This window comes from Spea bombifrons, chromosome 10, assembly GCF_027358695.1.
Source record: "Spea bombifrons isolate aSpeBom1 chromosome 10, aSpeBom1.2.pri, whole genome shotgun sequence".
NCBI classification, from domain to species: domain Eukaryota; kingdom Metazoa; phylum Chordata; class Amphibia; order Anura; family Pelobatidae; genus Spea; species Spea bombifrons.
Window position 1 is genome coordinate 17,531,894 of NC_071096.1, and position 26,163 is coordinate 17,558,056.

At 44.5% G+C, this 26,163-nt stretch overlaps 1 protein-coding gene across 1 annotated transcript in view; it reads left to right on the forward strand.

Moving 5' to 3' along the window:
• The first annotated feature begins 858 nt into the window (after positions 1-858).
• SLC25A45 (solute carrier family 25 member 45) overlaps positions 859-26,163 on the forward strand; it is a 53,373-nt gene continuing 28,068 nt past the window's right edge. Inside the window, exons 1-3 of the mRNA XM_053449040.1 lie at positions 859-966; positions 12,604-12,647; positions 18,855-18,926. Of these exons, the coding sequence (XP_053305015.1) occupies positions 930-966; positions 12,604-12,647; positions 18,855-18,926 (153 nt within the window). The 5' untranslated portion in view covers positions 859-929. The remainder of the gene's footprint in view (positions 967-12,603; positions 12,648-18,854; positions 18,927-26,163) is intronic.

The window sequence follows — 26,163 nt, forward strand, 5'->3', positions numbered from 1 at the left end:
TTCTTTGTAGTATTTTTAACAGTCATAGTATACATACTACAACTGAAAACCTTTAAGTGATTAAATCGCTAACCATGCATCTTTCTCTCTGGTCCAATTAACATTTAGACTGGTTAAATTTGAGCCCAATGTTTTGTTTTGTTTTTTAAAAGGAAACTCTAGCCATCGTAGACAATTTAATCCATATGGTAGCTTAGCGTTCTCTTTAAATTACTGTTTTTTGCAAATTTATGGAAGGATACATCAGAATACCCCTATACACTTGCACTATTTCACCAATCCCCAGAAATTTAGTTCAAAAAACATCTCCTGTTTGTTATCATACACATGCGCTATACTCGCCACCAGCCATCTCCAGATTGGGCTCATGTGAGAGTTCAAGGGGGTCGAATGAGATCATTGCAATTAAAGGGAGTGTTTTCCTGCCACTTATCGACTACTTCAGGCAGCCAAAATTTGCAATGCGTACGAACCACATACATTGCGGTACATTGCAGAGCAGCTTTTCCTAAAGGCTTTTTCTGCAGGTAAAAAATAAAAATGAATGTGCTTACAAAGTACTTTAATATGCATCTTTGTTGGTGATCATGCATGGCACTGCAAACTATTTTGCTAATTGCAAATAAGTCAATTGATTACAAGCATTTCTAGGTGTGAAATAAGTTACAAGCTGTTGTATACATTTTACATAATATAACAGGTCCATGCCATTTTATTTTTATTTAGCTGAAACATGCTATTAATATGTAATATTTTATCCTTTTGCTTTATTTGCTATTGCCAGTGATAAGATTTCACAAGCCTACCTTCAAACCTACTAGTTAAACTAGTTACACATAAAACATGTAAGTCAAAGTTCAAAGTTCTATACATGACAGCTAAAATGTTTCTCTTTTCGTAAGGTAATACACCTTTCTAGAGGTGTAGCAATGCCTGCTGTTGAATTTATTGCCGGCTGGATTTCAGGTGAGCTTACACTGCCCATTAAAGCTAAAAAAAAAAAGTAAAATCAACTATTTGAATTGTGCCTGGGCTTTAACAACTGGCTTTGTTGATCCAAAAACCTAGACATTATTTAACAAAGCACGAAACACAGTCTTTGTGTTACATAAATGTTAAAAGATATTTGTAATTTCATGAAACATACATGTTTTAATGATGTTTGTAATTGCAATTTATATATCCTATCTTTTGCTGAAATTATGTTTCTCTGCATAAAATTAAACCCCTTCCTAGTTGGCTGCACATTTCACAGCTTATTAAATATTGGCATCATATTTTACTAGTAAAAATGTTTAATAAATTATATCATAAAAAAATACACAAAATACCGTATTTGCTCGATTATACGATCCCCCAAAATCTGAATATTAATTTATGAAAAAAAGAAAAAGCCTGAATATAAGACAACCCTATAGGAAAAAAGTTTTACCAGTAAATGTTAATTCATGTAAACTATGTGAAAAATAGTTTGTTAATAAAAGCTATGATTGAGAAAAATATTTTGTTTTTGTTTTTATTTCCTTTTTTTCAACCTGCCCCCCCAGTTATGCACATCTGCCCCCAGGCTTGCCACTCTGCCCCAGAAATGCCTTATACCCCTAAATGCCACTGTGCCCCTTGATACGCCTTTAACCCTCTATATGCCACTGTGCCCCATGATATGCCTTTTGACCCCCCTATGTTCCACTCTGCCTCCAGAATTGCCTTATACTCCTATATGCCACTCTGGCATTTAGGGGGTTAAAAGGCATATTATGGGGCAGAGTGGCATATATGGGAGTATAAGGCCTTTCAGGAGGCAGAGTGGCGCATAGAGGGTTAATAGGCATTTCTGGAGGCAGAGTGGCATTAAGGGGGTTAAAAGGCATTTCACAGAGCACTCTGCCTCCAGAAATGCCTTATGCCCCCCCATTTAACACTCCCTCCCCCTCCCTCCTCCAAACTTACCGGTGCTTCTGAGTCCCCGGTGCTTAGTCCGGGCAGCATGTAGAGCTCTACGCGCTTGAGCGGAAGTTGTCTACGTGAATCGCGTAGAGCTCCACACGCTACCCGGACTAAGCACCCGGGACTCAGAAGCACCGGTAAATTGGGGGGGCATAACACAGGAGGAAGATCCAGGTCCCCTGCATCGCTGCGGGGGATCTGGATCTTAGTCTCATAGTCTGACCTATTTGAGGTCTGATTATAAGACGACCCCGATTATAAGACGAGGGGCATTTGCTCTGGAAAAAACCTTGTCTTATAATCGGGCAAATACGGTATATAATTTATAATCACTATGGTTACCCAGTCCAATGTTATATAAATAATAAATCATCAACCAGTGAACCAAAAAAAGGCGACGCCTAAAAGTAGACAAAGTTATTATAGCGCACAACATATTGGGTCAATAAACTCTCAACACCTAGGGGATGAATTAAGGTTTTAATCGGTGCTGCCCAGGTGCAGCGAAAAAATATGACTGGAGCTTTCCCGGTTTGGCAGGACTGTTAAGTACCTCTCAACATTAACCCCTTAAGGACAATGGGCGGTCCCAAAACCCATTGAAAACAATGCATTTTGAGCCCGTACATGTACGGGCTTTGTCCTTAAGGGGTTAAAACGAGTGAGGATGCTGGCTTTATTAAGCCCAAATAATAACTGATGAAATTGATGTGCTGTTAAATGTTGCAATCTTGCCAAACCCAGGAGAGCTCCAGTCTTTTTTTTCCTGCTGTTGAAGTAGGTTTATGGACAGTGATGCTCCCTGGGGAATATAAAGTGTGTGCGTAAAAGGATTATTGTATGACGTAGAGCCCTGCGCAGGACTGCTTTTTTAATCCCGCCCACTCCTGCAACATTTGTGGCCAATCCCGCTCGCTCCCGCCACATTTGTGGCCTATCAAGCCCACCTCCTTACCTGAACTGCAGGTTCTCGCGCAGTCCCACAAGGCTGCCCTCCAGTTGCTCCTTCACAGCGTCTCTTCTCTTGCTCTGCCCAGGAACAAGGCGGAGTCATGGGAAGTGACGTCACATCACATGACTCCATTTTGTTCCGGGGCGGAGCAAGAGAAGTGACGCTGTGAGGGAGCAGCGAGAAGGCAGCCTTGCGGAACTGCGCAGGATTACCGGGACCCGCAGGTACAGTCCCTGACCGCCTGCTCCCGGCCGCATCCCCAGCAAGACCGCCTGCGCCCGCAAGTTTTTTGGTGGGTCCCGCGGGACCCGCAGGACCCGCCTCCCAATGCAGTCCTCTAGTATGACGCTTGTCTACTTGTGATTCCTTTTCTTCTCCAAGTTGTACGGAGGCCTCGTGTTCTAGGGGCCCCGCCACGGCTGGTGCTACCTATAGGCTAGGTAGGCACTGGCCTACAGCGCAGATCTACTGGGGGCGCACTATCCCAAAAGAAGTCTCCCTATCGTCTCCCTGTGCCTTCTTCCTTCATCCAGTGTGAACCAGGCCTCCTGGTGGACAGCCACGCTTTTGGCATGAAAAGTAAATTTAGCAGTTACTTCTAATACAGGCATTGTTTAAAAAAACAGATACATTTTTATCACTTACAGTGGCCTTCCTCAAACTGTTCCCATAAGGTTGGAAGCATAGCACTGTTTAAAATGACTTGATATGTTCCCTTCAGCATAGTAAGACAATTTGGACAATGCTATGCATCCAGCTTTGTGGGAACAGTTTGAGGAGTTCTATTCTAGCATGACTGTGCCCCTGTGCTGTTTATCAGTAAACATGGTGAAGAAATAATTTTGAACTAGTCGGCTATGGGGGCTCTACAAGCCCGGAAATGATCAGTGCGCCTGAGAGGGAGCTCATTGAGGAACCCTGGTTTTATTACTAATTTTTAGGACTGAGATTTATCCAGCCATGGCTATGGAACTCAGGCCCGTCCACCGCATTGACTAATCCAGGGAAAGTTTCCGACGCTGGGGCTCATTGTCCCAGAAGTTGGATCACGACGCTTTTTTGTCGCGCTTACCTGTTCAGCCGGGCTCCCGCGACGTCCCGTCTCTGGTGGGCGGCTCCCTCGAGGTGCCGCTCGCGTGTCCTCTCCGTGCACTTTTGTGTGCTCGGCACGTACACGGAGGGGCATGCCGGCGAAGGGGCACGCCACCTCCCAGTGATGGCTCTGATCGAGCCCCCGTGGTATGTCTGCGGCGATCGGGTGGTTTTCACCACACCACTGCAACACGCTCGCGGGGCTCAACCATTACCGCTTCTGCCTGTGTGGTGCCTCTGTGTCACCCGCGGAGGTAGCACAGGCAGAGCATGTTTTGTTGTTGGCGCTGTTGCCATCGCTGTGGTCACCCAAGCTTTCATAGACTCTGGAGCATCTGGTGTGTTTCTTGACAAACGCTGGGCCCTACAACACGGCTTGCCACTCCATCCCAAAGGGACTCCTTCTGTTGTGACTACTGTTGACGGCAACTTATTGGGTCCGGAAGTGGTCACCCAAGAGACTAAACCCCTCCCGATGTTCATTGAGGCATCACTTCACGCTCCCTTGATACTGGGTTACACCTGGCTGCAGTTACACAACCCACGAATCGATTGGGACAAGCGCGAGATACTAGCATGGAGTACCACTTGTCACCGCTCATGTTTGATACCCTGTAAACGAGTGAATCTCGTTCTGGAGATTACACCAACCGACCCCAGGCTCCTGGTGCCTAAACACTACTGGGAGTTCTTAGACGTGTCCTCCAAAAAACAAGTGGAACGTCTGCCTCCACACAGGCCCTATGATTGCGCCATAGACTTATTACCGGGTACCACACCACCACGAGGCCGCACGTATCCCCTGTCTGAGCCAGAAAACAAAGCCCTTGAAGTGTACATCAAGGGGAGTCTGGAGAAGGGCTTCATCCGGCCCTCCTCATCACCTGTGGGGGCCAGGTTTTTCTTTGTGTCTAAGAAAGAGGGATCGCTTTGACCTTGTATCGATTACAGAGGCCTCAATCGTATTACCGTGAAGAATAGATACCCTCTCCCGTTGATCTACGACCGGTTAAAAGGGGCCACAGTGTTTACCAAGCTAGATCTGAGAGGCGCTTATAACTTAATTCGTATCAAAGAAAATGACGAATGGAAAACGACGTTCAACACAAGGTTTGGTCATTATGAATATAGGGTGATGCCCTTTGGCCTCTGCAACGCGCCTGCTGTATTCCAAGCCTTGTGTTTTCACATCCTTGTGAAAATGGATGTTCACATGTTCACATCCTTGTGTTTTCACCAGACCTCTAGACCCATCGCGAACATCTCCGTTCTGTCTTGCAGAGACTTGTTTGCTAAAGCCGAAAAGTGTGAGTTCCAGAAACAAAGCCTGCCGTTTCTCGGGTATATCATATCCGCTGACGGCCTTGCGATGGACCCCAACAAGTTAAAGGCGATCACCGACTGGCCTGTACCACGCATAGTGAAGGCCGTGCAAAGATTCCTTGGATTCGCAAACTATTTCCGGCGCTTTATCCGTGATTACGCCTCCATTGCAGCTCCCAATAGCCTTTACGAAAAAGGGGGCTAATCCTCAGATCTGATCAGCGGAAGCTATCAAAGCGTTCAAGAGACTAAAACAAGCCTTTGTTTCAGCTCCTATCCTACAGCGACCAGACCCTGTGTTGCAGTACGTGCTTGAGGTGGATGCGCCGGAGAATGGAGCAGGCGCAGTTCTGTCTCAATCAAACTCGCCTTCGAGGAATGGCGCCATCTCCTCGAGGGAACCAAACTACCTGTCGTGGTCATGATGGGCATTGTTCTTCACCCGCTTCAACTATCTCATTACCTATCAACCCGGTTCGAAAAACATCAAAGTGGATGCCCTCTCTCGTCATCCCACAAACACACGTCGTTTCTACATTATGCTCCACCCTGATGTGCAAAATCCGCATGCAGCAGGCACACATCACTGCCTCTCAACGTCCACCTCCTGGACGCCTATATGTGTCATAACGTTTCCGTTCCCCTGTCCTCCACTGGGGTCACAATACTCGGTTGGCAGGTCACCCCGGTTCTCGCAAAACAGACTGTCTTATACGGAAAACGTTCTGGTGGCCATCCTTATCAAGTGACGTCAAAGCCTACGTAGCCGCCTGTCCTCAATGTTCCCGACACAAATCCACTCACACCCATCCTCATGGCTTGCTTCTGCCTCTTCCAGTCCCAAAACCCGCTTGGACTTCGTTGTCGATCTCCCTGTGTCTCATAGGCACACCACTATTCTCGTTGTGGTTGACAGCTTCTCTAAACAGGCGCACTTCATTGCTCTGCCCAAGCTTCCAACGGCATCCCAGTTGGCGGACGTGTTTATCAGAGAGGTGGTACGAGTGCACGACCTACCCCTCCACTTAGTGTCGGATAGAGGTCCTCAGTTTATATCCCGGAACTGGAGGACTCTTTGCCACAAGCTAGGAATCCGCACATACATATGTCGTCCGCATATCATCCACAGTCCAACTGTCAAACAGAGCGCACCAACCAAACCCTGAAACAATATCTCTGCATGTATGTCAACGAGCGACAAGACAACGGGTCCACCCTATTGCCCTTAGCTGAATTGACATACAACAACACCTTGCACGACTCCTTGCGCTGCTCGCCCTTCTATGCTGCTTTGGGTTACCACCCTGTGGTCTTACCGCCTCCCTCCACTTCCAGTAGTGTTGGTATTCCGGTGGTTGAGGAAAGGGTTTCAGACATGCGTGCCCATTGGAGGGCTCTCGGTGCCCAACTGGCCAAGGCCCAGGTTCGATAAAGGTTGTGCTCCGTCGCCTCGATACAGGGTCGGTGACCTGGTTTGGTTATCCTCAAGACACATTGCGCTTCTTCAACCCTGTAGGTCCCTGGGTCCCCGATTCCTTGGTCCCTTCCGCATTCTCAAACGGGTCAATTAGGTCGCTGTGTCCCTGGCACTGCCTCCTTCTATGCGGATCCCCAACATGTGTCCCTCCTAAAGCCCTATGTCACCAACCGCTATGCCGTGTCCCTTCGGCCTCCGGCTCTTGTCCTTGTCCATTGCCCTGTTATCTAGTGCTCGTGCAATGAGTCATTATTGTACTCTGGGTGTGTGTGTTCTTCGTTAGTGGTTCCTGTACCTACGCTGCTTGATTTTCCGTTTACCAGACCTCGGCTATTGTTCTTGACTTTGCTCCTACGCTGCCTACCCCGACCTTTGCTTTGTTTCCTGATTCTGACCCTACGCTGCCCGCCCCGACCTCGGCTTGTTTAGTTCTCGTGCCTCTGCCTCAGGTCCTGATTTGTCCTATTGCTTCGGATTACGTGCTGTCCATCTGCTTGTACGCCACCGCTCTTGCTTAGTGGGTCCATCATCCTGTGGTGCCTAGGCTTGCATAACACTCGGACCCTGAGCTCTCTACTGGTATCCCGGAATTGACGTCGCTCCCTCGGGATCACCAGGAAATAGGGACTCGTTGTTGGGTGGGCATTGCTGGCCATAGAACTGTATGGAGGCGCCGGGTAATTGATGGGATTATACTCCTAATCCCATTATGTTTTGTGTATAATATCTGTGCTGTCTGGAACTGAGTTCTGTTTGTACTACACTAAATATCGGTACGGGTCTTCGCCACATTCTCTAACCTATCTATATTGTTCTGGAGATACAGTCTCCAAGACTGTACACAATTGAGGTCTCAGCAGTGCTCTGTACCAAGTCGTGAGCACTTCCCTCTTTCTACTGCCAATACTTCTCCCTATACAACCAAGCATTCTGCTAGTATTTCCTGCTGCACTATTGCATTCTATGAATATTCACCCGTTTCTGAGTTTGTTTCGAGCAAATATTTGTGTACGTTATTTGTGTTCTCCCGGTTTTCTAGCAGGGGTTAATACGAGGTTAACAAACACATTGCAGCAGCAGCAGCAGCTTTGGCGCCATGATTTAAAGGTCCAAGTGTGCAACTCTATTGGTCGCTGGCAGAGGGCTCATCTGGCATCAACTAATGAAGTGCATCCTATTCAATTGAGATGTAATCCCAATATTGTGCTCTGAGGCAAGATTATGGATTGCCCTCTGCTGCTCCAAAATCCTCTCCAGCATATCTAAAGTGGAGTTCCACTGCATACTCACATCATGTCGTAGTGTAAAGGAAGACCAGCCCTCTCTTGCTCTTCCCTATGGTGGAAGTGCCCAGCGATCTTTCTGCAGCATGACAGAACTACTGCTGCTAAATTACTTCCTCCTTCTGATATTGCTGCCTTGACTATAAAATGGATGATGTGCACAGCGCACACCAACAATATGACCATCTCGCAGCGCTTTCACCATGTTTGCACCTCCGTCAGTTACCACAAACCCAACTTCAACATTGCCATCCAAAGGCAAAACATTTTCCTTATTGTATGCAGAATATTTTTGGAAGTGTGCTTTTGGACAGTGCACTTTTGGTTGCTGCTTCTACTGCTCTGGGTGGATGAGGACTAGTTCTGCGAACACTGGGAGATGACCCACTCTCCGTCTCTAGACTCTCTACACTGCTACTAACAGTGGTTGTTCTTCTTATTGGCACAGTTACAGTACTGGTGGTGGTGGCACTGGTAACTGTGCCAGTGCAAACAGGAGTTCTGACCATAGAAATGCTAGTGGGACCGCTAATTTTTTGGCAGGTTTTGCTGTAGGTGGTGATAATGATAGTAGCGGAGAAGGTGGAGGCTCAGGGGAAAATTGTGCACTAATCATTCGTACACTGCTCCCTGAGGAATCTGATTCCTGACCACTCATCTCCTCTATTCTCTACTCCACTTCCTCTGGCTCAAGTTCTTCATTAGCCAGATCAAATGGAATCCCTGCTAGGCTGGAGCTAAGACTGATATCCTGACTACTACTAGTAGTAGTACTAGCAGGAAGAACAGAGCCTAACTCTGCACTTGGCCTCTCAGTCTCACACTCCTCTGGTACCTTGCTAGATGGAGTAGCTATATGTGTAGCCCTCTCTCTAACTGTCCTTACAAAAATATTGTAAGGACTTGGTGGCTTGCTAGAGGTAGTGCTAGGAGGAAATAGTGTGGCGGTACCGCTGGGAACAGCAGGCGCAGCACTAGTGCTGGTAGAGGTGGTGGTTTTGGGAGGCGGATTTTCTACAAAAAGCCTCTGTGAGAAACAACGAGTTTGCTTTGGATTGGGAACACCACTCTCTCTAAATTTGCTCTGCTTCGTACCTTGCATGCTGCTCGTGGATGAGAAAGATGCTGCTGGGGCAAAAGGCACTTCTTTTTACACACTGGGCTAGTAGTAGTACTAGTTTTGCTACCCTTAAACTTTGAACGTGCTTCTGGTGCTTTAGGCTTTCCGTAAAAAAACATAGAGCTGATGGGCCTAGCAGCACTACTACTGCCTGCTATTGGTGCCTTTCCTTTACTTGATGACATAGATCCTTCAAGCACTGATTCCCCAAATGATAACCGAGAGCTTGGCCTACTTGTTCGACTAGACTGACGCAAAGGCTGCATCGTAGAAGAACTGGTGGTGGTGGTGGCGGTGGTAGATAGAGCCTGTACCCCCTTTTCTTAGACACAAAAGGAAGATCCATTTGAAATTTTACGTTGTGTGTAGTGTTGTGTATAAAACTAGGGGGACAGGGAAAATAGCTTTATTAAAAAAAAAAGGAAAAAATGGAAACAAAAATTAGAGGAAGTATCTCTTCAGTGCTACTGCTGAAAAACTATGCACAGCTGCACTGTGTTGTTGTGTACAGTCTGCCAAAGTGCTCAAGTTATTTAAAAATTGGTTAACTAAACCCACTAAATGGTGTTATTAAAGTTTAACTATAATACACCAACTAGTAAAACTACTAGCAGTATTTACAGTTTAAATGCGCCTAAGAGCCTACTACTATGCTAAAGCTATATTTCCTTCCTATTCTAAGTCTACCTCTAGGCAAGGGCAGACGCTGTCAAGCCCACTAAGCTAAAGGGAGGTTATATCAGTATATTATATAAATTATTAATTAATATTATTAATTTATATAATATTAATAGATTATAAATTATAATTAATTATTATATTATGGGGTTAAACAACTTTTACTTTAAATCAGGTACAGAAGCAGACAGATATAGTTGTACTGCTTCTGCTAAATCTACAAAAATTTGCTAAATTATTTTCTTTTTTACTAGTACTACAGCTACCTTGAAGCTTTGCTTACTACAGTTGTCGTCACACAGTCAATCTTTCTTGAAGAGAAATTAGAAATTAAATTTAACAGCAAAACAGCTTCACTGCTTGCTGAACAAAAAACACACAGCACTTATGCGGCTGGACTCACTAGCCCAACAAGTTCACTTCACTGATAGACTGAGGTGACCAAAACACTTAGGGGTTTTTAATAAAATTAAAAATGAGAAAATAATATTTAGCAAAACAGTTACCGTCACTGCTGAACAAAAAAACAGAACTTATGTAGCTGCACTCACTAGCCCAAAACGTTCACTTCACTGATGGACTGAGGTAAGCAAAACAAATGACATTAAAAATAATTAAAATTAATAAAGTTATTATAAAATTAAGAAGAAAAATGTAATTTGTCTCTTGCTGTTGCTAACACAAAGCACTAAGCATCTAAAGCACTGCAGCACCAGTACTAGTAAGATTAGCTTAACTTTAAAATTAAAATGTATTAACTAAATTATTGACTAAGTAGTTAGGAGACGCCGTGGTCAGGTAGGACTCCAGGACAGAACAGGTCAAACAAGTCGAGGTCAGGTTTCCGGAGAGCAGGATTGTCAAATAACGTAGCCGAGGTCAGGATTCAGGAAAACAGGATATATGTAAACGTAGCCGAGGTCAGGAATCAGGAAATCAACAAAGTCAGACAAGCCTAGATCATACACGAGAATACAGGATCAAAACGCTATCTGGGTACTAGCACAAGGCATAGACAACCAACAGAAGGCAATGTCAGACAGAACTGAGGAGGTTTAAATAGGAACCGCAGAGGAAGTTCAAATCTCCCGCCAAACCTCATGACGTCACTTCCAATGTCCGGGAATCACCACCATCACGGTTGTGGCGTAATCTTCCCTCATATATGCCTGCAGTTTGGGAGTTCGCCGAAGGCGGACGCCGTGTTCCAGGAGGTCTGCCTCTCCTGCGCGGCAGTTCAGCAGATGACGGCGGAAGCGGCACCACGTTGGAGGGCGGCCTCCCTCTCCTGCGAGGCGGCTGCTGCAGTGGTAGCCGTGCGTTGGAGGGGGGTCTTCCTCTCCTGCGTGGCGGCTCCGGTGGCTGTGCGTTGGAGGGGGTCTCCCTCTCCTGCGTGGCGGCTCCGGTGGTCGTGCGTCGGAGGGGGGTCTCCCTCTCCTGCGTGGCGGCTCCGGTGGCCGTGCGTTGGAGGGGGGTCTCCCTCTCCTGCGTGGCGGCTCCGGTAGCTGTGCGTTGGAGGGGGGTCTCCCTCTCCTGCGTGGTGGCTGTGGAGGCAACGTGGGAGCCGGGGGCAGGTAAGTAACACTAAGTAAGTAATTAATTATTAGGGATTTCTTATATTAATATAATAATGAATACAATTAATTATCAACTTCTATCTTAAGCTTAAGGGTAGCAGTGGACTGGTTAATCTACCTGACAGAATGTCTCAAGCAAAATAAGCTAATATAGCTAATTTAGCTAGCTAAAATTATATTATTATAATATTATTATTATTATTAAATATTAATGATTTTATTTTACACACTAGTAGTCGTCTACACTAGTATACTATATGACAATATTATTATATATTATATTATAGCAGTAGTACTATTGAATATATAAATCAGATTATTTAATTAATAATTGAAACAGTTTATCTTAAATAACTAAATTATTTTAAAAACTAAGTGAAGACAGGGCAGGCAGTAGGCACTGCCAGCCCAGGGCAAGGGCACCCCAGTGCCAGTGAGGCACTGTGTGCAGCAAACTGTCAACTCAACAGCACTACACAATTGACCCAGAAGCACTGGGAAAAAACCTACTTCAGTAAGAGCACACTGAGGATTACCAGTCTCACATAGAACAATCTCTCTCTGTAATGCTCGGATGCAGCACAGCAGTGCTGCAAAAGCAGTCACAGCGAAAATGAGTAAGTTCAAATGCAAGCTGTGTGTGCTCTTATATAGACTGTTTCCTATTTTAAAAAATGCAGCACAGACATTGGACGAGCCCTCAGAATGATGTCACAAGAGTGAGCTGATTGGATAAACGAAGATCGGCTCACTCAATCTGTGTCCTCCTCTTCTTTGAAAAATTGGTGGGCGGGCCACGAAGACGAACACGAAGAAATGAAGATTCTCTGCGTTTTGTGCGTCTTCGTCTTTGTGTACGTTTTGCCGCCGCCACCGTCGTTTCTTCATTTTTTGGTTTGAACGATGAAAACGCACTGTTCATGTTTGTTTTCATGTTTGTCCCAAAACTAATGCACAAGTCTAGTGAATACCACTATGTAAAGTGCAATTTTTGTTATATGTTGACTGTTGAAATTTACTAATTTGACCAAATATTATGTTGGCCTGCCCCTCCTTTGCATATAAATGTTAACAGGGGATACGTAAATGTTCTTTTGTCTCAATATGAACATGTGGACTATTACTCTAACCTCCTTTTTTCTTTTATTTATCAGGAGCTCTTGGTCTTGTGATTGGACACCCTATAGACACGGTTAAGGTGCAGTCTGAGATTCATTAGATGAGTAAATACGCCATGAAAATTATTAATTATTTCTGAATATGAAATAGAAGAAATGTAATTTAATTGTGCAACAACAGTTATTCACCCCAATGCACTGATCACATGATAGTATTTGATGAATCTGTTGGGGAATGGCTATTAATGTACTGAAGTTTTTAACTTGTTCAAGTGCAAAACATTTTGCAGAAGCAAATGACAGTGCTCTATGTGGTGATATGTGCATATTAAAGGACTGTGTTGCTTTAATAGGCAGGGGATTCCCTGAGTAGGAGGGGTTTTATGTGAGCACATGTTGATGTTAGTTGAGCAAAGACTCCACCATAGTGATGGGAAGTTCGGATCATTAAAGTGAATCGGATCATTTCGATTCGTTCACTGAAATGATCCGATTCATGATCCGGATCTTCGGATCACTCAGTGTGCCTGCACGGAGTTACCGTTTTCCATGCAGGCACACTAACGATTGGCCCCGCCCCTTTCATTATGAATCCTCCCCCCTGCCTCCAGTGATGTCAATGAAGGCAGAGAGTCGTTCAAAGATTCGGATCTTACAGGGATCCGAATCTTACAGTGATCCGGATCACTGTAAGATCTGGATCATTGTAAGATCCGGATCATTGTAAGATCCGGATCATTGTAAGATCCGGATCTTTGAACGACTCTCTGCCTTCATTGGCATTCTAATCATTCAGAGAATATCACCATACTGTTATAAATAATACATTAATAATCACTGCCCCCAGGATTTACATTCCCCTTTACCTGCAACTGCACCTTAAGCTAACTTTATTAAATTAATTAAATTAACCCTCACCATTAAATTAACCCTAAACACTCCATCAACAATGACTGCCCCTAAAATTAACCCTTAACACCCCATCAACCATGACTGCCCCTAAAATTAACCCTTAACACCCCATTAAGCATAACTGCCCCCAAATTAACCCTAAACACCCCATTAAGCATAACTGCCCCTAAATTATCCCTAAACACCCCGTTAAGCATAACTGCCCCCAAATTAACCCTAAACACCTCATTAAACATAACTGCCCCTAAATTAACACTAAAGACCCCATTAAGCATAACTACCCCCATATTAACCCTAAACACCTCATTAAGCATAACTGCCCCTAAATTAACACTAAAGACCCCATTAAGCATAACTGCCCCCAAATTAACCCTAAACACCTCATTAAGCATAACTGCCCCTAAATTAACACTAAAGACCCCATTAAGCATAACTGCCCCTAAATTATCCCTAAACACCCCATTAAGCATAACTGCCCCTAAATTAACACTAAAGACCCCATCAACCATACCAATTTATTAGGTAATTTATCTGGAGTATATGCAATTAATTTAGGGGCAGTTATGGTTAATGGAGTATTTAGGGTTAATTTCAGGGGCCGTTATGATTAATGGGGTCTTTAGGGTTAATTTCAGGGGCCGTTATGGTTAATGGGATCTTTACGGTTAATTTCAGGGGCAGTTATGGTTGATGGGGTATAAGGGTTAATTTTATGCTGATGACTGAGGGTTAATTTAATTAATTTAATAAAGTTAACTGTAGGTGCAGTTATAGGTCAATGGGGGCACACTCAGGGGAATCTAAATCCTGGGGGCAGTGTGAACATTATTAATGTATTTATTTATAAAAGTATGGTATCAGTAATATTCTCTGAATGATTCGAATCTCTGTAAGATTCGGATCCTTGTAAGATCCGGATCCCTGTAAGATTCGAATCATTCGACTCTTCGGTTCATTCGACTCTTCGGTTCATTCGACTCTTTGAACGAGTCTCTGACTCTATGAGTCATCCTTCCTGTGTGAATTAATGAGCTGTAACCTGACCCCAGAGTCTGTGTCTGAGTGCTCTGCAGATGACTCACAGCTCTAGGATCAGGTTACAGCTGCATGATTCACAGACTGAACCGTTACAAATGAATCGTTCAGTCTAGTGAACTGATTCATCCGGATCACTAAAAAGAACCGGATCAAATGAACGTTTCGTTCATGATCCGGACATCACTACTCCACCAGTGATGTTGTTACTGATTAAAGAATAAGCTGTTCATCTGAAGTGAGTGTCAGCATTAATTATTCTACAAGAACCATAGAAAACACAACACTCTATAAATTCATTACTTTAAGAAGATGACATTTGCCCAAGACCCAGACACTGATTCTGTCACAACTTTTAGAATAGCACAAGGTATTTTATTTAAACTGAGATAAGCCTCTGTGTAAGACTCTACTCCTTCTTATTGGATCGTTGTTCCATTTATCTACCTCTGGATAAAGTAAAACATTGCAAAAATTTCCCTAACCCCTTGATGACAGTTGATGTGCCAGGCATGTCATGGAAATGCACCACATTAATGACAATTAGTGACATCATGGGGTTAAATGTTAGAATATTCTTTGTCTTGAATATCTAAGCTTCTCCAGTGATCAAACAGCAATCAAAACCACAGCTTCTATGTCTTATTAATCAGGTTTATTCGATAACAAATTATCAATTCATACAATACCAATGCTGGAACAAATGTTGATAAAAGGTATTGTAGGCTAAGTATCTTGGTGAGATGAAGATGAGAGCGTGGAAAGAGCGTAGAAAGAGACCTTGTCCTTGTAATCATGCCAATTTATACCCCTTTACATTTGGTTAGGGTATACGTAAAGGAATCCTATTGGAACAGTAATATGATACACCGGCATTCCACAGAAGACCCTCTAAACTACGTCACTTAATTGATACCGTATCTTCCTAGCACTCAAGTTGCATTCAGGCCTAAAATGTGCAGAACAAAATAAAAGTATAAAAATGATTTCTTACACTTCCCCCTGTTTATGGTTATGTACCATAAATAAATGTTTGCTGTCCATTCATACAACATTCGTATCACATTCAGTGAGTGCAGGAAGATATGTAAACGATAATATTATAAAAAAGAATCTGTGGAAGACTGATGCATCCTACGTCTTAAAGTTTCCCTTAATATCATCTCTCCTTGCTTTATCTTTTCTCGAATAGTTAAATACGATTTTCTTATTCTACATAATAAACATATTTGAAAAATAATACATATAAAAGACACAAATAAAACAATAATAAATGGATGTAACAAAACATTGGTGATAGCGGAGCCAACAGATGATTTTGCCATAATTTCTGTTGACTTAGCAAAGTTTTTCCACCAAGATGTACCTGAGACTATTGACCATTCATGTTCTATGTTTTTGAGTTTACCTTGCTCATGCTGAAATACAATCTGGGCTTCTTTTAATTGTTTTTGTAAGACATTTAAAAATCCTACATCTTTCCTTATCTCATTCCCCCACTTTTGCCATGGAAATTCACTTACTTGTGATAAATTAAACTGTAGTGGCAAAACATTTAACTTTTGAGAATTAATTTGAGAAACATTAATCTGAGTTCCATATATATAGATTGCTATTGGATCGCCATCAATACAATACAGACCTTTTGATAATATTTCTGTATGCGTACATTTAGGAAACATTGCTTTAATCAATTCCCCATTAGACATTACCTCTACACATTTCTCTATAGGCGTTACAAGATCATTAGATGTTTTCACGCTCTGACTTGTACCTGAACATGAGCTCTGGTTATGAAAACATGAATGATATATAGTTTCAGCTTGATGCGACAAACAAATAATTTTGGACACAAAATGTAAACATGCAGACAAGTCTAACTGTTCAGGTTCTGACATATCTGTGGAAAAAACAAAATCAGGATACTCTAATTTATAAAATAATAATTGTGTACTACTGACAGGTACTCCCAATACTCTCATAGGGAATAATGTTTCTTCTTTATCTGCCATAGGTATTAAACATGTACCTTCACATACATTATTACTGCATCCTATTACTATACTCAATAAAACTACTTTGTTTATGATATGTTCCCAAAACCCAAATTTATCATCTTCTGTGTAAGTCCCTTTAGTCCAACTAAATAAATATTTAGGCCCTATCATAACATTTAACCTCACATTACTTTGTCTAGTAATGTTAATTCTAATGTTACAAACTAATAAGTACCCTTTCATTACACCAAAACACACATGACCATTGAAATCATCAATTTCTCTTTTCTTCTTAATTATATCTGGGAACCCTTGAATATTGTTAAATTGTCTATAAATTGGTTGTCAAATCTGTAGATCTTCCTTAGAACCATCAATCATCAGTATGGTCGCCATCAGAACTGCTAGAAACAAAAAGGATTGTCTCTTCTTGAATGTCAGATGTCTTTGCCATGATGGAGTTTTTAATGATTTGCATTGTCCATTCGACAAAAAACTGTTGAGGTCCCCTGAGATCGCTCTCTGTAGCGATCACATTCGCCATATTGAATATGGTGGCACCCATCTGCAGTAATGAGTAATCACTAATGAACCCTAAGCTCAGCTGGTGTGCTGAAATGCCTCGATATTGAATGAAAAAGTAAAGCGTTCCTAGAGCGTCTGCAATCAACCAATCCAGGTCAATGGAGCCCAGCTTTCTAATCACTATGTGATTGTAAAATATAAAAATAAAATATGAAAAAATAATGCTCCAGTGATACCACCATGACAGCATATGTGGAACTATCCAGTTTCAAGGGTGTGTGTGTTTGCTTACTCTCATTGCATTCACCCATTGCAGAAGGTTGCAAGATCACACCTTTCCATGGCTTTAATGCAAGATCATGGAAGGGGATGGGCAGGTCTAGAAAGGGGGCAGGGCACCAATTGCACCATGGCTGCCTCGATTAGAAGATTTTGGGTCAATGCCTGTAGTATCTTTGTATGTTTTATTGGTAATTGTACATATAGCCCCATTGTACATGACTACAGAATATGATGGTGCTATGTAGATGTGCCATCTACAGGGCAGTGGTAGGAACTGGCGGATGGAAGAATTCAGATGAAATCAGGCTGCTCAAGGTCATGCACGGAGTGAGACAAGTGCACAGTATAGTAGGATAACCCAAAAGAATAGTCAACGTTCAGCCTGAAGGTCGAATTCTAGAGGATCCAAATTAAACAAACAGTACCAAAAGGGGCAAGACAGAATCATAATCTGATTGCAATGCCAGAGGTTGCAGCACTCTTTTCTTTCTCAATCAACATATAAGCTTTACAAACTAGTCTATTGTCTAGATGTAAGGTGGATTGATAGTAACTATGGCTTGTTTTATTTTTGCTTCTGCTTAATATTTCAGGAAATGTAACATAAATTCAACACCAATTCACTCTATTTTGTCCTTCTTTGGTTAAAGCCATTATGTTATCTCATGCTTCTGATTCTTGCATTTTGAATAAGAATCTTATGCACTGAAACATAGAAACATAAAAAGTGACTGCAGATAAGAACCATTCAGTCCATCCATTCTGCCCAACCTCTGAATATTTTCCTTAGTCCCTGACCTTATCTTATATCTTTCTTAACCTTATCCCATGCTTGCTTAAATGCATTCACTGTATTAACATCTACCACTTCTGCTGGAAGGCTACTCCATGCATCCACTACCCTTTCAGTAAAGTACTATTTCCTGATGTTACTTTTAAACATTTGCTCCTCCAGCTTAAGACTATGTCATTTTGTTGTGGTAGTATTTCACTGGCCACTGAGAGACTTAAGTAAAGTTGCATGAGCCTACAGGGCCCCAGAGGCAGGGGGCAATTGTCTTCATACAGGGCCGGTCTGAGTTGATGTGTGAGTTAGAGTGTATGTGTAAATATGTGTTTGAGCATGAATGTCTATGTGTATGTGAGCATGAATATGTATGTCTCAGTGTGTGTTAGCATGAATGTATAAGTGTGTATTAGTGTAACTATGTGTCCCATTGACTGTGCATATGTTAGCCTGAGTGTACAAGTGTGAAAGTGTGAATATTTGTGTACCAGTGTTACTGGGGGGTGACGAGGCCAATTGGCATTACCTGTCCCCCAGGTTAGAAGGTACCAGGCCTCCCCTGCTTAGGTATACATACCTATTTATTGTTTAGTTTGTTATGCATCCATGTTAGATATGTCAGATAAACAAAGCTTCTGTCCCTTGTGTTAGGTAGATCCTGTCTGTAAACCTGGCAGTACAGGTTAATAGTTATGTTACTATAATGATGTTTTTACAAAAGAGAAAATAACAATTAACTTTTTTTGCAGGTACGTCTGCAGACACAGTCCAGATACCATGGAATTCTGGACTGTATCCTTAAAACATACAGGAAGGAAACGGTTAGGACATTTTTCTCTCAATATTGTTTGAAATTCAGTTATTGTAGATATAACTTTTACAAATGATGTGAGCTAGTACACCCCATAGAAATATAGGTATAGTTAGTATATTTTTATAATATTTAACTACACGATATAGTTGCACCAATGAGATTAAAAGGCAAGTATTAACTGGATATCTACATTTTGGTGGAATATATGAACATTTTAGGGTAGCTGAATGAAGTTGAAGAATCCTTTTACATCACAGGCAACATGTGAAGAAAGCTGTCTCTCTCACTAAAGTATTTATAGACTTTAAATAGTGTAAGAGAATAGCAACCCGCTACTAGACGTGTCCATTCGTATTCTTACAAATTGGGGATTACTCTAGCCTTGGTGTAGAGATAATCTAATTTTTTTTAAAGACACGGGGTTAATATTTGCATAACTTCTTTACTCCAAACCTCCAGCAGCAAAGAAACAGTTAACATGTAATAAGAAAACAACCAATCAGGAAACAGGAAAAAGTCCATAAATAGCACTCCAAACATTCCCTCTTCCTTCTTCTTGACTGATTAGACCCAAGCCACCACAACCAAGCATGGCTCAAGCCCACAAAAAGATAAAACGACACAGCTTTTGTGGGTAAGGGCATTGGCCACAGCTTTATTAAACATCATGAACCAGCACATTGTAACCATAAACATAACCATCCTGCCAGCTGTCGTGTTACCAAGAGCTCTCGTTCTGGGTACCATCAGCCTCCGCAGAACTCGTCTCCCCAAGTCTTCTCTATACACCAGATATTCCAAGGAAAGGTGCTGGCCATGACTTCCCGCCAACTCAGGCTTGCCTGAGCTATGGCTGCGCCCCCACCAAGACCAGCGCCTTTTCAATTCCAGACCTCAAACCCAGATTTAAATGCACCCCGTCGGCTGAAACCAGATCCCTGTTATCACCCTCCAGGTCGCAATGCCGTATAACCACGCCACCCATGGAGGTAACAAAGCGAGACACAGCAACATTCAATTTCCTGCGACACTTTTCCAAGGCTCTAGCGCCCAACCCCTGAGCCCACACAGGTCGAGGAATAACTTCCGACCAGACTACAATGACATTGTGAAAAAGGGCAAAACAACGAGAAAGATCCCCCTTAATTCGGTAAATTAGATCGATGGTACTAACAGTACCCAAATCGTTGCCACCCGCATGTATGATTAAGATAATAGAAGACGGAACAAACCTACACAACTCCGAAAACATCTGAGCCCAACGAAGGCCACGAATACCCCGCCAACGAATTCTGGCCTTGACGTACGGAAAACCCAAGTTCCTGCCATATACCCGCTCCTCGGCCCGACGAGCCACTCAGTAGATAAAGGAGTGACCGATTATCCAGGCGAGCCTAGGAGTGCACAATTATGGCTTATCAAAGGAGCCTAGGAGACAAACCTGAAAAACAATCAAAGTAACTGCGGGCGAATATATAAGCGAAACCTCCTGGATCCCCAACGACCCAAGCGCTGAATGTCAGACGCCGGTAGCCCGGCCCGAGCAGCTTCATTGGCGGCTCCAATCCGGAACGAATGAGGAGAGAAATAACGGGGACACACTCCACACTGAATTAAGCAGGAACGAAAAACCGTGGAAAACTGAAACCTAGTCAAGGATGAACCAGACAAATGAATTAGAAAGGAGACCCATCCCGCCGGACGTGAAACAGAAAAAGAATGAATGAGACGAACAGGGCACCAGCCCAAGCCAGTAGCACGAATACTGACCACAGCACCTCTGCCCACCTGATCAGTCTTGGAACGCCTAATAAATACCTGAACTAACCTAGGCTGTAAGACAACATCCTGAACCGCGAGAGGGGAAATGGAGCCAGCCCTATGAAGCCACAACCTCACCAACCCGCAATGCTCCATAAAAAGATAAAGAAAAAGCTCCCGGAACAACAACGTTTCATAACCATTACAACAGATGTGAGGAAGAACAGCCAAAATCCGATGCAACAGGGCAAAGGAAACTGGGTGCCTCTTATCAAGAAACACATGTCTTTTCCAACCTCGTAAAATCTTAGAAATAACAAACTTGGAACCCAGTTCGTGCCAGCCCAACAATCTGAACAGAAATGACAAGGCTGACATGTTCCTCTCAGCTGTTGAACCAGAGGCCCCACAAGCCCTTAAGCCCGATAAATACAACAACGTTACCCGAGTCCAGCAATCCTCCGACTCAACAGCCACGCTCTCCAAACCCGAATGTAGGCTCTCCACGTATTTGATGACAAGGAATTCCGGAACTTCGACCTCTAGGTTGGAGATGTGAGGCTCCATAAAGAGTGCGGAAAGGGGAGACCCGTGACTGCAGCCTCCGGCGCAGCCTCCATGAAGCGCTGAAACTGAAGGCGAGACAATGCATCAGCAATGACATTTGCCTCAACAGGCACATGACGAGCTCTGATCCAGATATTGAACTCCAAGCATCGCAGCACCAAGTGCCTTAACAAGGCCAAAACAGGAGGGGAACGATTAATCACATGAACAACACCCATATTGTCCGTTCCAAAGACAACCCGTTTAGCCGACAAAAGGGGACCCCACAACTCCAATGACACCACTATCGGGAACAGCTCCAAGAAAAATGAGGTTACGACACAAATCCGAACCTAACCAAGAATCAGGCCAAGCCTAAGAACACCATTCCCCCCGAGTTTAAGCTGAACCTTTTTAGAACACCGAACCCTGGCTACCTGCTGAGACAGAGACAGCAACTTCGCCTGAGGAAGCCGGAATACCATAGAAGAGGAATCAATTTCAATCCCTAAAAAGGACAAACATGTAACCGGGCCAACCGTTTTGTCCTCAGACAGAGGGACACCGAATTCACCAAAAATTCTATGAAACACGTTCAACAAAAGAGGGAAGCAGTCAGAATTTGCAGGGCCAACAAACAAAAAACCATCAAGATAATGAAGTAAGGAGGAAAAAATGGAATCTTGAACTACCTTCCACTCCAGAAAGGAAGCAAAAGCTTCAAAGTAATTACAGGAAATTACGCAGCCCATAGGCAAGCACATGTCAACGTAATAGAAACCCCGAAAGAAGCAGCCGAGCAAATGAAAGCATTCTGGATGAATGGGAAGGAGGCGAAAAGCCGACTGGATGTCCGCTTTGGCCAACAGACAGCCAGGCCCCGCCACCCTAACCAACTCCAATGCCCTATCAAATGAAAGTATAATGAACCCGAATCTCCTCAGGAGAAATACCATCATTAACTGAAGAACCAACAGGATATGGGAGATGGTGAATCATCCTGAAACTGCCAGGCTCCTTCTTAGGGACCAAACCTAGTGGGGAGACTCAAATTATGAAAAGGGGGGGAAACAAAGGGGCCTGCCATACGGCCACAATCAACCTCCTTCTGCAATGTATCAGCCACCAAATCCTCATTCAATGACACAGATTTAAGGTTATTAGCCATGGAAGGAGTATCAGAGTATTCAAATGGAATCCAAAAGCCTCTACTAAAACCATCCATAAGCAGCAAGGCTTCCCCCCTATTGTTGTACCGTTCTAACTAGGGGAGCATCTTTAGGACGTTCACCGGGGTCCTCACCCCAGCTGGCATCCTCCTTCCCTCCAGACTTGCTTCCACCTGCTCTGGTCTTCCTAAAACATTTAACCGCCAGGTGCGGTCCTCCACAATGTGAGCACTCGTGGCGGAAACGGCAGGAGCTGTACCACCTGCAATGACTCTCATTATAGAGCCAGCAAACACCCTTCATGGCACCTGCCATTAACATCAACCATAGATTGCCATCTTGCACATCAAAACGCATGCCGGGACGATGAAACTGCCGATCGTATTTAAACCAACACTGACCGCCATAGACTTTATAGGCACCCCAGATAAGATCAAGATACGCAAACAACGATGGACCTTTGTCAGGAAAGCGCTCGCACAGAATGCTAGCAAAAAAACGAAAAACCTTGAAGCCAATTACCAAAAGTACGTGGAATTTGTTTGCCTTTTTCAGCCTCACTCTGCTCTATCCTCCGTGGCCTGTCCACGGTCTCTCTGTCCACAGGCACCAATGACAGCGAGTCAACAAACTTTATTCTACAAATGTTTTCCCTAACATCCAAAGCGACATGCATACTCAACGGCGCAACTTCACACAAATTAGGGACAGCCGGTGTAGAGGGAGAACCTGAAACAGCAGCTAAACGCGAGTTCCCAAAGACAGGGAAGGGATCAGCTGCAGCTGACCCTGTATCACCCAGCTTACCTAAGAAATCCCTGAGGACCCTTGCCAGGTCAGCCGCAGAACCCTCCCTCCCATACTGTGATTCCCTCAATCCCCTAACATCCGTGCCCCAGGCCGTCTGGCCCAAGCACTCACCATCGATGCTAGCAGGAGAAAGTGTGGGCGGCAGATCTGCTTCCTGAAGTGATGGACGCTGGAGAATCCTCACGCCGTCTGCTGGCTGCACTCCGACCCCGTGCAGCAACAGGAGCAGGGTAGGGGCGAGAGGCTGCCCTGGAAGCCCGGCTCCCCCTTCACGAGGAGTCGTCTGTTGACCCGTAGAAACGCGATCACGCCGCTGTTGCCGTCCCGACGCCACACTCGCCGCCTCTCTCGGGCTTCTGCCTTGTGAGTGGGGGCTACGGCTGCGTCCACAGGATGGGCCAGCATCACACACGGCCCCAGATCATCTTCTGCAGCGGGGGAAGGTGGACATGCCTCCCGCTGCTGTTCTCCCTGCGTGGGACGTTGCAGAGGTCTGCCGGATCGTGCAGACCTCGGATCCCAGGACACAGGCCGAGATCTTCTCCCTCCGCCCCTTAAAGGACTAGGGCTTAAACGGGAAGGAGGTCTGGAGCGCCTGGATCGCCTGCTGTTCCCTTCTGCAGCATCAGCCTGGGCAGAAACTGGAGGAACGGGAGCTGGGGCAGCCTTCTCAACCATCTCCATCAACGAGGCCCTGTCATGATGTTGTAAAAATGCCGCTAGGGCCATTTCTAATTGTCCAGACGCCATGGTGATGCTAAGCTCGCCCAGAGTGTCAAATGACTGAAGCTCAGCAAGGTAAGTTTCCCCTTTATTCCTCCCCAGTACATCAAAGCAGCAATGTTGCAACCCACATTCTGCAACCGGACCATGAACTACTGACCCCAGGCAGGGGGACAGCAGTCATGTTCCCCCTTCCTGACTGTCCAGGGGGCCCCTTTGATGGTGTGCCGAAACGTGAAGCACAGGAATTCCATCAGGACTCAAAACATAAAGAACATGGACAACGTCAGCAGTAGAGTTAAGCTCTAGAGTACACAGCCCATAAATAAACTGCAATAGATCCAAAGACAGCAGAAACATAATAATGCCGACACGTAGATAAAGCCCTGACAAAATAAAGGGAGCAAAAAAATAAAATCTCAGGGAGGGAGAAACATGATAGATGGGAAATATTCTCCTCCTGTCTTTAATAAAATTTAGATTGTCTCTACACCAAGGCTAGAGTAATCCCCAATTTTATGGCAAGACAGGAGGCTTCATATTTGCAATTTTAAAGCGATTCCAACAATCTAGAAGAAATGTGAGGACGAGGGCGATAATAAAAACAATGAAAAGTATTTTCCCTAGACCAATCTGCCGCCGAAAGAATATTGGAAAGGGAACCACCTAAATCAAAAGCAGCGGAAGCAGCGGAAGCAGCGGAAGCAGCGGAAGCGGCGGCGCCCCGAACCGAGTGTGCGCCGAAGGAACCATCGACAGACTGAGAATCCATTTAATCCATCTGGCCAGTGTAGGGGAACAAACTGGCTTAAAGGGAGAGACATACAAAAGAAACAACAGCCCTGACCCCGATGACCTAAAAGATAAAGTAGCCGTGAGATAAGCACGAACACATGCCGCCACACACAGATTGGGGCGATCAGAAAAATAGGGGTAAACCACCGAAGAAGAAGAAGATTTCGTTCTGTGAGAGATAGAAACCAAAACACCTTCCGGATAAAAAAAAAAGGAATTAGCATCAAAAGCTCTAATATCCGAGACCCTACGAAAAGAAATCAGACAAAGAAGGACAGCCAATTTAGCCGAAAGTTGACACAAGGACAGAACGTCGTTAACCGGCCAAGATTCCAAAAATCCCAGAACAAGCAAAACATCCCAAAAGGCCGAATACCTGGAGGAAGGGGGTCTAGCAAGATGGATCCCTTGAAGCAGACGGCAAACGGTCGGATCCTTACCTACACTTCTACAGGAACATGGGCAGCGGAGATGGCCGACCGAACCACGTTGAGGTAACGATATGACTTACCCAAAGAGAAAAGGTTAGCCAGGAAATTCAGGATCATCACCACAGGTGCCGTAAAGGGATCCGCCTGTCGTTCCACACACCAGCGCTGCCAGGATCCCCACGCCTGTAGATAGGATCGTCTAGTTCCCGCTGCCCATGAATCCCAGAGAAGGCTTCTAGCTTCTTGTGATAAGCCTTGGAAACCCCATGAACCCCGGAAATCGTCCAGGCCACTAAGGACAACTAGCGGAGGATCAGCGGGTGAGGGTTGTCGTCCGGATCCAGGAGAAGATTCTGTAACGGAGGGCGCAAAAGCGCGTCTGCACATGACATCTCCAGCAACAGAGGGAACCACAGCTGCATTTTCCAGAAGGGGGTGACCAGCGGCACGTGACCTGTTGCCTGCTCGCCTGGTGGAGGGTCCGGAGAATCATCGAGAAGGGCGGAAATGTGTACCCCCCCGAAGCAAACTTGAAGGAAAGCATCCACTGCCTGTGAGAGAGGATCCGGGAGCCAGGTGAAGAAATCCTGCAACTGATAATTGGTCCTAGACGCAAAAAGACCCAGAGTTAGTGGACCCCGAACACGATCCAGAGATCTGAAGACTTCGGGAGGAAGATGCCAGTTGCTGACGTCCCTCCAATGTCTGGAGAAACATATCATATTCTCCTTTCCCGAAATATACACCGCCCTGATGGAAAAATGATTGTCCAGACAATACTGATACAGATCCCTGATGCGATCCGACAGAAGCTTGGACCTGGAGCCCCCGAGATGATTGATGTAGCGGACGGCCGACACACTGTCCATCCTGAGGACCAAATAACAATGTGTTATGTTCTTGGTGAAACTTCGGATGGCAAAGGAACCGGGAATCAGCTCCAGGCAGTTTATATGGAAACCCCGTTCCTCCTCTGTCCAGAGCCTGCTGGTGGCCGAATCCCCGCAAG